The sequence below is a fragment of the Falco rusticolus genome, chromosome 5 (genome assembly GCF_015220075.1).
Source record: "Falco rusticolus isolate bFalRus1 chromosome 5, bFalRus1.pri, whole genome shotgun sequence".
Taxonomy (NCBI): Eukaryota; Metazoa; Chordata; class Aves; order Falconiformes; family Falconidae; genus Falco; species Falco rusticolus.
In genome coordinates, this window is record NC_051191.1 from 80,522,771 (window position 1) to 80,536,456 (window position 13,686).

At 37.6% G+C, this 13,686-nt stretch overlaps 1 protein-coding gene across 1 annotated transcript in view; it reads right to left on the minus strand.

The window, feature by feature from the left end:
* The window catches only part of LOC119147957 (potassium voltage-gated channel subfamily KQT member 1-like), a 510,752-nt gene that overhangs the window by 472,264 nt on the left and 24,802 nt on the right, over positions 1-13,686 (minus strand). The window contains exon 2 of the mRNA XM_037387400.1: positions 12,066-12,156. Coding sequence (XP_037243297.1) covers positions 12,066-12,156 — 91 coding nt within the window. The remainder of the gene's footprint in view (positions 1-12,065; positions 12,157-13,686) is intronic.

The window sequence follows — 13,686 nt, forward strand, 5'->3', positions numbered from 1 at the left end:
AGCTGTGTTTTAGGTGGAGAGCACACACAAGGCTCTCTTCACTTTTTTTATTGGAATATTTAGGTGCTCGGGTAAAAGGAGGAAGTGGGATGGCTAAATGAATAGTGTGTGCTCACGAAGATTCAATCAAGGAATGACAGCTCAAAACAATGAAGCCTCAGAAGCAGGCATAAAGGTTTAACAGTCCAAATGTTTGCACACGTGTACTTATGTCCAAAATTTAATCTGATAACCTGTCTTCAAGGTTTTCCAGTCCTTAGGGTTGAAAATGTCAATTTAGTGACCTGTTTAGCTAAATAGTTACTCAAATGCTATGAAAACCTACTGATACTGAAAATACTTACTTCCTACCATCATGCTTACTCTTATAAAGATGACAGACATCATATGTGAAAATATAACATCCAATATATGGAAAATGCCAAACACTGCCAAGTGTCCTATAGCATCGTTAGCTTATTCAGACTTATATCTCTTAGACTAAACCAGTGCACTTAATGTTTAAAAGTCTGAAGTCTTTTCTTCAAAAATTCTTTCCATGCATGCCTGATAAATATGCTGAATTTTCTGACTTCTTACCAGGAGTGTCTTTATCTTTGAGATTATCATCATTTGCTATTTCCTGTACATAATGAAGTTGTGCGCTAATGAGGGAACCACATGGTGCTCCTGTCACATTACCTGTGACACCTACCATTCAAGTGAGTTGAGTGAGTTGGAGAGGAAGATTGAGGTTTTAATTCTGTTTATGCAAGAAACAATTTTTCTACAAAGAAAATGAACTACAGTCTCAATTATTTGTGAGCATGACTTTTTTCTAGACTTGCTTAATTCAGAAAGATATCGCTAAGGCAAACACAATCAAACAGTGAATCAAGAAGATTCAAGAAGTTAGTGCCTGAAGTTCTTCATTTCTCTATAGATCACCATTACTCCACAGGAGCCTTCCAGTTCCCCAACAGCATGCCTTGAAGTCTGACCTGAAGGGACCACCTCTGGTAGGAGGGGAAGGGTTTAGCTTTGCTCCTGGTGTGGAATATATCCAATATGAATATCCACTTTGGAACTGTAAATAATCACATTGATGTTTCTTTACCTTTTGATTTTGGGAGGGTCTCAAAATATTGAGGAGAGGAATAGGAAAAGTCCTGCATGTACCTCTCCACCTTCCTCTCACTCCCAAGTCAGAAATGTTTCTGTAGTCTCTTTGGCCACGTTCTGAAACCACTTTGCACAAAAAAACCTCTATAGAGCTGGAGTAAGAACTGAGTAAAATTTGACTAAGGGCATGATGAGTTGGCCCTTTATTAGTTCATCTCAGCCATACTTAGTGCACAATGATTTCTATTTTAGGTAGCTGAAAAGCACACAGCAATTGTCCAACACAACATGTTCTGTACTGCACAAGGGCAACCCACACAGTAATATAACCCACAAGAATAACTGTATTGCAATTCACAGTGAGAAGCTTGAAAGTTACATTTGATTCCAGAGAGACTATGGCAACTCAGCAAGATCATGTAGCAGATAAGCTTATAGAATATGTTGAAAGGCTTGTGGAATCAATTTTTTCTTAATATTTTTAATATATGAAACAATATTCCATATCTATTTTAATGATGTTTTATATTCATATAATATAATACTCCTGATCTATTTTTTCATCTTCCCACATACCAATAAGAAGCTCATTAAGAAACAGGGATTCTCCCTCTTGTTTTATCTCTTACAGGTTTACAAGAAGTAAAAGAATAGAGCAAAAGCTTTTGAGTCATGTGTTTATTTTTATTCAGATGTATTCTAAACTAATATAGTCTGACTCTTCCATAGTATTAAAGAAATGGTGTGGGTTTTTCTACTGAAGCAGTTTACCAGTCAGTGCCTTTAAAGGATCAGACATCTCATTAACACCTGCTGTTACACAGGCAACATACACTACACAAATATCACAAAATGCCACTAAACATTAAGGGGCCTACTCTATATGCTATAATCTGTAGGAAATTCATTATCATCCGTAAGAAATGATCTGGTGAGGCCAGCAGAAGAAGTACCTGTGAATTTCATGTACTAGGTTATCAACATATCACTTTATTAAACAGACCTAGAGAAGGCCATAAGTGCTAGTGTCACATGGCAAAGCACAGATTCAGAATTATAAATTGGCACAAAAAAAAGGAAAAGGATAAATATTCAATCATTTTTACTTTCTAACACTGATTGCTTTGATGGGATGGAGAAAATGCCCTCAAACCTATTAGAATGCATACAGTTCACCACAAATCATAAGAAGACCAAATTAAGATTATATACCATGCAGCCTTTTTTCTACTCTGCTAACAGATTAAAGATGGCACAGCATTTTATGATATGACTACATAGATTAAGTGGGAGAAGGGACAAAAGTTGACACAAAAATAAAGGAATGGGAGAGCTCCTCCACTATAGACAAGAAAAGTGCATTCTCTTTTAAAAACATATTTGAAAATGGTGTCACTAATGCACTACTTCCAAAAATGAAAAGCCATCCTGAGGTTCAGTTCAGAAACAGAGCAGTTAAATACATACATGCCTTAGGTGGCTTAAGTCAACTATCACTAGCTGCTCTGAAGTTTGGGTACTTTGAGAAGCCTGTCCTACATATAGAACAGGAAGATGTATTCATGGCATTGATGCAGAAGAAATCATTATATAAAGCCAAAACCAAGCACTGACTTGAGGAAAGACACAGAACTGTGTGACCCACCTACAGCCTAGCACTCTTCGATCAGATCCTCCCCTCAAGCCCTGACTCTAAATACAGCCACAGCATGAGCTTCCATCCTGAAAAGCTTAAGCAGCAGCTGGTTTGGGAGCTCCTAATCTTCCATCTCAGTTTCTTCTCCGGAATGTTAGTAAAAGCTATATGGTGAACGTAGTCAGTCACCACATGAGGACTGCTAGCAACGAAGCAATGTGAGAGGGCAGCGAGGGTCTGCAACAAGGGCAACAAGTGAGGACCCCGAAAAGAAAGTCTTTAAAAGCACTGTGTACCCTCTGTTACTGTAGCACTATGAACTACAAGTGTTAATGTATTTGGAAGATACATTGTTGCTTTTTTCCAGTGAAGAAACACCTCAAAGGAAAATGGATGTGTAAAGTCTGTCTCCCAAAGGATGAGGTACCACAGGAGCTGAGGTCATCTAGAAAAAACACTGGAATCCAGGATCCAGCCCTGCTGAAACCGGGAAGGTGATCACAGCTGAAACACTAAGACTATTCACCTTGTTTGTGGCTCTGCTGCAGAAAGCTTCTAGGACAGCACATGCCCTTTAAAGTCTTATAAGCCTGAGAAAACTACAGCAGGAAACCACTCATCAGGACTGTAGTGACCCCTGGTGAAAGAAAAAAAGACTCAGAAGTGCTTTACATATTTTAATAGATAATAGTTTTGTAAGAAAGTCTTCATTGTTTGCATTGAAAACAGACCACTATCAGAGATACAACACTGAAATAAATAAGCTTTGGTCCAATTCAATATATCAACTCCTACACCATTTTGCCATTACCACTTAGCCTGAAAATGTTGCAGTGATTCTGCATTCAGATATGTGCTCTGAACTGGAAAGCACATTAAGATAGACAGTACTTCCTATCCCTCCTTCATTTCCATTGCAATGACCACAACATTAAATGCATCATGGCATACAAGTGGAAATTAAATTAAAAAAGTTGAATCAGTATGATTTATAGCAAAATCATAATATTTTCTCGAAGTCAAGAAGACTCAGTATTCTTAAATTTTAAAAGTTAATATCAAAATATTACAAGAGTGAAAAATTTCCCTTTCACCTACAACGCTGTCATACAAATTGAAGATTTATTGCATTCTGTTACTTATAGTGTGTAAAAACATCATGTGTATGATAAAAATGTTTTGTTCTTGTTTTTAGAACAGCACAATTAGTTAAATTACTCCCACAAGCTAAGAACCCCTCTTTTTGCAAGATCATTTACAATAAAAGTAAAAATCTGTCTTTTGTAAACTACCATGGTGACCTCTCCTGGTAGAAAAATATATGACCTCTAACCATGAAAATAATCACATTAATCCTCAAAGGAGGAATTACACCTGGCCCACTTTAAAGTTTATTTTTTAATGCCGTATCCTTAAAGATTTAGATGCCACTTACAAATCAAAACTGACACAAAAACTACAAGATCATCAAGGAAACATTACATCCTCCTGCTGTATAGGCAAAAGCCTATACAAGAGGCTTTGGCAACTTTTTAAAATTAATTCTTCAATAGAACCATCTTAGAGTAAGATAAAATCATAACTATATATTAAGGAATTAACATTTGGGACAAAGTTGAAGGATAAAATGTTACCTAAAAGTGATACAATGAAGGAAACCTGAAAAGATAGACGAACATAAGCATATGAGCTATTTGCTGAAAACAGTAATTTTTTCCTTTTCTGGAATAAATTTTTAAAATAAAAACAATAATTTCCATAGGAACTTTAATAAAAAATTCTCCTAAACACTTTTTTTTTTTTAGTTTTAGTCTCAGTCACTTAGCTACTGTGGGGGAAAGGATTCTCCTCCTTTGCTCTCATGAGGATCTAAATGTACTATTGCATTCAGCTCTGGGGCCCCCAACATAAGAAGGACAGGGACATGTTTGAGCAAGTCCAGAGAAGGACCATAAAGAGGATCAGAGGGCTGGAGCACCTCTCATACGAAGGCAGGTGGAGAGAGTTCGTGTTGTTCAGCCTAGAGAAGAAAAGGCTCTGGGAAGACCTTGCAGCAGCATTCGAGTACCTAAAGAGGGCCTACAAGAAAGCTGGAGAGGGACTTTTAAGAAGGGCATGTAGCAATAGGACAAGGGAGAATGCCTTTAAATTGAAAGAGGATAGATTTAGATTAGTTATTAGAAGGATATTCTTTGTTGTGAGCATGGCGAGACACTGGAACAGGTTGCCCAGAGAAGTTATGGATGCCCCGTCTCTGGAAGTATCAAAGGCCAGGCTGGATGGGGCTTTGAGCAACCTGATTGAGTGGACGGTGTCCCTGCCCATGACAGGGGGGTTGGAACTAGATGATCTTTAAGGTCCCTTCCAACCCAAACCATTCTATAATTCTATGAATCTAAAAACTTCAAGATTTGCCTGTGGTCAAGCAAAAAGTCTGTGCTAATACATCAGCAACTCTTTGAGAATAGTTCAAGATATTCCTTGCTTTAAACAACACCAAATAATACTACCTAATGAAAATATATTAATTTGTTACATAGTATACACACACCTGAAATAAATCTTTATACATCAGGAAGCAGACATCCACATAAGTTTGATGACCTGCCACAGAAGAAAGTGGCTGAAGAAGAAGCGTAACTTCAATAAATAACCACAATAAGTAAGATTTTAGAGGACAATTCTTAGAACAAGGAGTATGAAAGGGAGACTTACATACAAGTTACAAATGTTAAAAGTGAAAAATAACAGTTAAGCAAACAGAATTTTTGTCATGAAACACATAATAAGCAATCAACACTGATTTGATTGATCTGTTAAACTCACAAGAAAAATTTCAACAAGTGAAAGCAAAAGCAAGTAAAATGGTCAGAACGCTGGGTAATATGGTCAATGGAAATTGAGTTGACCCGTGACAAGAATCCATGGTAATGATAAAAGTGCATATATTTATTTTAAGAACAAGTAGATTAAAACCAACGCTAGTATTTAAAGGCTAACTTTTTCTTCTTTTAGTTATTTGTCACCAGACCATCTGTAAATATACCGGTGAAGGACTGAAGGATGAAACCACTTCAAACAGGTAGGTTTTTCAATTAAAAAGAAATAATACTATGCCTGTTATCTTAATTTCTCAGAATATGCATTTTGAAAGAATTTTACATTAAAAAATGAATGAAAAGATACAGATAAGGATGATGGAACAAAGCAACAGCTGTCAGGTTTTGCCTTCTTCAAGGTGAACACTGTTCAGAAGCGAAGTTCCTGCCAGAAAAGTGCATGTGGGTGCAGCTCGGCGGGTCAGGTAGGAATCACAAACTCGTTCTGCACTCAGTCACACATTATTTAAGGAGCACTTATGAAAACTATTGGGAAGGTAGCAAGTAAACACAAGTAATAATTAGAAGTCAATTTTATCAAAGACAGAAAGTGAACAGTATTGACTCAAGATTAAGTATTGACTGTAAAGAAATACGCACTGTTCTTGACTTTTATTTGGAAGAAGCTATTAAAAAGGCAAGTGAATCCTGAAAAAAATCTTCATGAGTACCAACAGTAATGGTTGGTTGGGGAGGACAACACGACACCTATTTAAGAGGTTTTTTCTTCCCTGTTTTTACCAAGAGTATTAATCCATTTTTTTTAAAGGAATTTTAAACCAGTAAACCGGTTCCAAAATTCTGATGATCACATGCGTGTTGGGAACTGGCTTTACCATGTGGTCCACAAAAAGGCAAGAAAGCCACATTTGCTCCCCTACCCTCAAATTCTACTATTAGAACAAAATACACCCCCTGGTTACTCACCTTGTGCTACTTAGGCATGGCATTATAATTTGTGAGCTGTATCTCAAGTTCATAAACACTAATTTCAGAAACTTAGTTTTAGTATACAATAGAATAAGTCCTCTCAACAGTCCCAGTTACGGACCTGCCCATAGTCATCCCTCACACTGCTCTTTCAGCTCAGTACGCTGCTCGGTTTTGCAAATTTGTTCTGGTGATCAAAATGGAGGATTTTGTAAGAGAGTAACAGCTTGAATATTTAGGGCATGAGATACTGGAAGAAATGCACAGGGACATCAGATAGGGAACTTAAAAGACACATGACAGAATTCCTTCAGTAGTCAGGTATTATGAACTTAGTGCACTAGATCATGGTCTGACAACAGGCTACTAAATGTGACATCACGGTGGACGTTTGTCACAGACCACTTGATCAAGATAAGAAGGCAAAATCTTCTTTAAAGAACTCAAGAAAGTTTCTACATCATGCCCTGGTTCTTATAGAGGACTTTAATTCAGCTAGCACCTATTCGAAGAGCAACACAGTGAGATGCAAGCAATTGGACAGATCTCTGAAGTGTTTCAGAAGTAACATTTAGATACAGGTATTAAGTGGGAATCTGGGAATGAAACAGCTGGATCTGCTGTTCAGATACACAAGGAAAAATTAGTTTGGGATATAATAATCAATGACAATGCCTTGGATGTAGCATCCAAGAAATAATGTGATTCAAGACCCTGAAGTACAGACCCTACCTTTCAGGAAAACAAACGTCCAAATATTCAGGGAACTGAAAGGTGGGATCCCATGGGAGACAGGTCTGAAGTGTTAACAAGCTCACCATAGCCAGTAGATCTTTAAAGACAAGCTCCTATAAATGCAAGGAAGTGATGAAAGTTATCAGGATAACAAGGGAAGTGATTACCCCCCTTTACTATGCACGCATGAAATTGCACCTAGAATACTGCACCTGTTTTTTCCACCACTACAAGAAGCAAGTTCTGCATAGGGCCATCAAGGTGGTCAGGGTGTTGGGCAACATGTCCCATGAGGAGAGGTAGAGGAAAATGGACTTGTTCAGCCTGGAGAAATGAATGCATGGAGGACCTCTGAGATGCCTCTCAATACATCCAAGGAGTTAATTGAGAAGATGGAGCCAGGTTCTTAACAGCAGTACATGGCAGGAAGATGAAAGAAAACAGAAGAATGACAGAAGGACAAAAGACAACAAACCAAAATTGAAACAAGGAAGGTTCATACTGGATATAAGGAAAATTATCTTCACCATGAGGGATAGTCAGACATTGGAACAGGCTTCCCTGAAAGGCTACACAATCTCCATCCTGGCAGGTTTTCAAGACCCGACGGAATAACGTCCTGAGCAACCTGGTCTGATCTCATCACTGATCCTGTTTTAAGCAGGAGGTTGGACTGGAGACCTGAATTATTCTGTGACTGTATGAAAAGAAAAAACTACCAAGGCACATGGTTCCAGAGTTCTGTGAGATCTAGCATTTGCATACTATGCAGTATGACAAGTGGAGATGCTATTACCTCCCATTATGCAATCTGTAACTAGAATGGGCACAATCATTTTGGAAAAACCTGTTTGCCCTTCCTGGCTGGCAAATTCCATCTGCAGAGCTGAACAGAGGGGCAGACAGTGCAAGTTTAGAAAGCAGATAGCAATGTAGTATCACCGTAAGTGTTGCAAACACTTTATTCACAACTGTGGCCCATTCCATTATGCTTGTTTCCCCAGACATTATACAAGAACTTTCTCATGCAGTAGATCCTAAATAATGATGGATAGACAACTGAAAAAGCTCCTAAGAGTACAGATCCAGGACCAAGGAAAGCAGGGGAAACTAAAAATTCCTTTTCATACCACACTTCATGTAGCTATCTGAATAAAAGCCAACTGCAGACTGTGGATTGTGAAATAACATGTACATCGTTGTTCTACCTAGAAGTCTTGTGATCTTGTGATTTGAAACTCCAAGCTTCTCTCTGCAAGTATAAAAAATTTAGAAGGAATTATGTTCTTCACCATCTACTCTGTTGGTGTTTATCAGCATGATTCATTGTGCCAGCGCCACTGTCACTTTCCTCATTTGCTGGCTTGCTAAATAGTCAGAGGAGAAAAAAAACCCAACCAGGAATTAATGAAGATCACAAAATGTATGTATATGGAAAAATTAAATTAGATTATCTCAGACAGAGCTGGCAAAACCACTCTCAAGAGTGGTAGTGAATACACAAAATATTTGGTAGCATGAGAATAAAAACCTCCTTCAAATGACTGCATTTTCAAGTTCTAGACAAGCAACTTCACCAGTTCTACTGCCATGGAAGTAAACTGATTTTACCACAGTGATGATCAGATGGAGATATTTACATGTTGTGTTTTCTTCACAAATGCAGAGAACAGTAGTTTCCTTGAAGTCCAAGCAAGGACGTCAAATAGAGCAATTTCTGGCCTTTGGGGAGGCATAGCATCAGCCTATATCAGAAGCTGTGACTATGCAATGCCTCCAATAGTCTCAGAGATGACAGATTTGCATTAACATTCAAATGCAGTGTCAAAAAGCGATGTATTTTTCCTCCAGAATTCACTTAAATTTACACAGACTTGAAAACATGGCGGGGGGTGGGGGTGGGGTGGGGGGGTGAGCAGGGAGAGAGTGTAAGGGTTTGGGGCTTTTTTTACAATAAGTTCCAGCAACTGCTTGTTCAGTCTCCTTTTTCCCTTCAAACTACAAACACTGCTTTGGAGGGCCTTCTTGTTATGATATCCTCTCCTTGGTATACTCACATAGCTTGTCTAAATGATGATAGGCTTCACACTTGACAAGAAATTATCCTATGCCACCCAGATGTATTAAGAATATTAAAAAAATAAGTCTTTAAAATACAAGACTTTAGTGGTTTAGGACACATCTACAGTTACATCTGTTACTAATGTGCCATATTGACACCAGTGACCCAAAATTGTATTTGGCACATCATATAACCCTCTCTAAAAAAATATAAAAACATTTAAATGTCTGCAAGTAGCAAATGCTGTCCTTCTTGTCAGCCCTTGCCAACTTTCAACATCACAATTTTGAAGTTCATCCTTCCCAACTGTTAATCTACCTCAATATAATGAAAAGCAGTTTTTCCAAAAGTGAGAAAATCCCACTAGCATCACATACTAGTACTTATTTGCTATCGACACACTAACAGGGATATACAAAGAATTACAGGTTCCTTCAATCAGGAAAGAAAAAAATCAATTTCATTTTGAACTTGATCAAATGGATGCTTTGGTCCAATTTTGTTTCTTATGATACTGTCAGTCTGCACTGTTCTCAAACACTTTCAAGAGAGCAGAGTGGCATGGAAGGCAGAATGCATAGGCATGTGTTTTCATATTTTCATGAGAGAAGCTCTTTCTGGTTATATAAACAGTCAACTATGGTATAAAGTAGATCAGAGTAATAACCTACTACCAAGTAAAGACAGCGATGATCTCCAGGCCTCTGCAGGGTTAGCATTCTCCTGGGTAAAATGAGACATGCAGTTCGAAATTCCTTCAGGTAAAGTTGGGGAAAAGTGCTCCGAGAGGAGTCTAACCATTTAGCTACTAGAAACAAGAACCCTTACAACTCTATGAAAAAATAAACTAAGTTAACTAGCTCTGAACAATTTTTCAAGTGTTGTAATTGAAGTGAATTTATTTCAGAGCAAACTCTAAGACTCACAGGTTCAAGGTAAATGCTTCCTAAGCAAGTGAATCTACAGTAGCCAGCAGAACAGCTAACCTCTGTGCTGGCTGTTTCTAGGAAGGAAACTAAGGAAACAACAGGGAGGAAAATAAACTCAAGAGAGGTATCCTCCAGGGTAAGGTTGTAACACAGGGTGGCCAAGAAATTGTTCTAGTGCTGCCACTGACTATGCATGATTCATTTATTAGATGAAAACATCACTTAAAAATAGCTAGCAATGCTATGTGGGCACTTTGTGAACCACACATCTGTCTTCATCTGGTTACTTTTTGTCCAATTATTTGTGTCTGCCCATGCATATACTGCCTACATAAAAACAATCAGCTAAGCATTGAATCCTTGCCGATATTCCTGTTTTGAGTGGTGGTTACCCAGACCTATAATCACTCTACATCTCTCAGTTAGTATGAGAGGACTACATATGACTGGCAGAACACTGCACTTTGTTTGACACTAAATATGGCTTAAAGGCCCAGCAACATTAGTTACAGGATTAACATTAATCCAAATCCCCAAATAACTCACGGATCCTAATGATGACTTAGTCAATTGCACACAAAAGCTGCATATACTTAATGTAGTCTAAGCTACAGGAAAACAAACAAGTAACCAATTTTTATTTTCAAACCAGATAGAAAACCAAAATCCATCACATTAGAAGTCATCACTTAGAAAAAAGAAGTTACAATAAGAATACTGAGATTGTCCCACACGGAGATCAGAGGATCTGAATGACTAAAATACAGATTTTGTGAGCACCTCTTTGAAAGTTATTTACTCCATTTTTATCAAGGATGTTTAGGCTCCATTCTTAACTTTCTACAGGTGCAAAGGGGCAGGGGGGAACAAAGGAGGAGCATTATGCAGAGTCCTCATGCAAATTATTTGTACTTTTATTTCCCACCTACTTCAAATTAACACTTAAAAATATTGTATACGTATTGCAAGTTTATAGATGGTTGCTGGATGTGATGCCACGTTTTTAAGAGACTTAATAGCTCAGGACTGGTAATACATTCAGGTACATTTTATCTGCAAATTAGCCACTCAGTCCAGCAACAACATTTTTACCTGGCCACTGTGAAAATAATAAGCATCCTCTGTAAATCTCCAAGTAAACAATTTTTTCTATCACAACACCTGTTATTACTTAAGATCCTAATAGCAAGAAAAGGACATTAGATAAGCAACACAATCTCTATGCTTTTGCAAAACACCAAGTACAAAACTTAATGTAGGCTCAAGAACCTGACACCTTAGTGGATTTCTAACAGCTACAACAGTTAACAAGCACCAACTTCAAAGCCAAATCACTGATGTATAGAAGTGTGCTAGCTCTTCCTTCCTGTTCTATATACTGGCAAAGTAGTCTGACACTTACCATCAAGATGTACATACTTCTGAAAAGCATGGTTCTTGGTCATTTTTTTACCATAACACTTTGAAGAGATGTAAAAATACATTCCTGCCTATAGAATACCCTGTTCCACACTGAACACCCATTGTCTACTATAAGAGCTACAGGTTAGTTTCATACCCTATGAAAAGCAAGTATTTAAGAACTGTTAATCTATCAAGTACCCTCTTAGTTTAAAGATATAGAAATCATCCACATCAAACTATGACCTTCCTTTAATGAAAGCAGGTACTATTTAAAATGTCCTGGTAGCATCTTTTGCACGAGTAATTTTAACAGTTATTTGCCTTGTTTACCTAAAGCAATTTAAATTTAGTCAAACTGATTAGAGTCTTTCCCAAAAAAGTTTACTTACCATCCAGAAAAGGGTTCCACTGGCAAATTCAGAATAATGCTCTATAGTAGATAATACACTGAATATTAAACAAATCAGCACCAAGAGAAATCTGTAAAAAGAAAAGAGTGCTTAGTGACTCATCCAGTTGAATTGGAAATCTAGACCTAGTTTTAGCTCTCTCATTCACATAACTTTTTCATCACAAGTACTTTGTGTTTAATCAATTAATTCTTCCTAGTCAAGTGAATGTCATCATTTTTCATTCAATAACTTTCAAGAAACATGGAATAAAAATGACAGGAAGGATGAATTCTATCACATTATCCAGTATAATTTCCCATAGAAACTTGTCATAGTGAAAGTTTCATTTTTCACTGATTGCTATATAACTTACATGCCGCAGTAGAAAGGTGTTACAATTGATAATGCATTAATTAAAGTAGAATTAGACATATGAGTGGAGTGAGGAACAGTAACTTCAATGAAAAATGTTCCATTAAATGCATTCCATAAATTCAAAACATACATAAATACAGAAGAAATAGCTACTACCACAGTATTTCTAGTATCACCATTCAGACCAAGAAAAAAACCTCAGAAGTCTCAAAATATATACTCCTGCCTCAAAAAAACAATTAATAAAAGCGGAATTGAAAAGTTATGAGAATTGGAAAACAAAATGTGCAATTGGATCCTAGTTGATTAAGCGCTTAAATGCTGGCAGAATACCCATTACTATGATGTGTACAGTGTCTCAGCCATCTTTCCACCATTGGTAACATTAAATATTTAAACAACTGGTGAAAATAAGTGATGTATGACTAACTCTGATGGAGACATCAGGAAGACAAGACTTCTGATATGTTTGCACTATAGTTGTCACCATCTTTTAAGGTCACGTGTAAACAAGAGAAAAGTAAGAAAACTGAAAATTCTTCCACTAACAGCCAGAAACATTCCCTCTTGTGTACCAGCTCTTCCAGCTGTCATTTCCTCTGATTCCATGCCAAGAGGCTGTATCTAAACTCCTAATCTCCCAAACCAGCAATTAAAACCTCTTACAGTCCTGCATGTGATGAGATATTTTTCCAATGAGAAACCCATCTGAAGAAGATAAACACTACTGACGAGGCTAGTTGGAGAACTTGAAAACAAACGACAGACTAAAAAACAGCTCTGGTGGCTATACTATTAAAATTGTGAGACTTCAGCAAACAGAAATAAATATATGAACTATAGTATACTTTTGGTAGCTTTTACATGAAAAACATAGGAGGAAGAGCTTAACAGGAAGGGGAAAGATTCATGTTCAACCTAGAGACCAGTGACAAGATAAGCTCCTTAGGAGTCTCTCCAGGGACTTGCCCTGGTAATTTTTATCAGTGTTCCAGAAGAGGACATGAAATGCACCTCACCGAGTCCCACACATGACACCAAACCAGGGGTTCAGTCATTAAACCTGAGGGCAGAGACACTGGTTAGCGGTGCCTGGACAGGCTAAGGAACAAGCCTAAAGGATTCCCATAAAACACAACATGAACAAATGTCAAGTCCTGCACACAGTATGGGGCAGGCCCAAATATACATCAGATGAAGACTGGCCATATCTTGGGCTGCATCCTCTGTAACCCTACCAGCA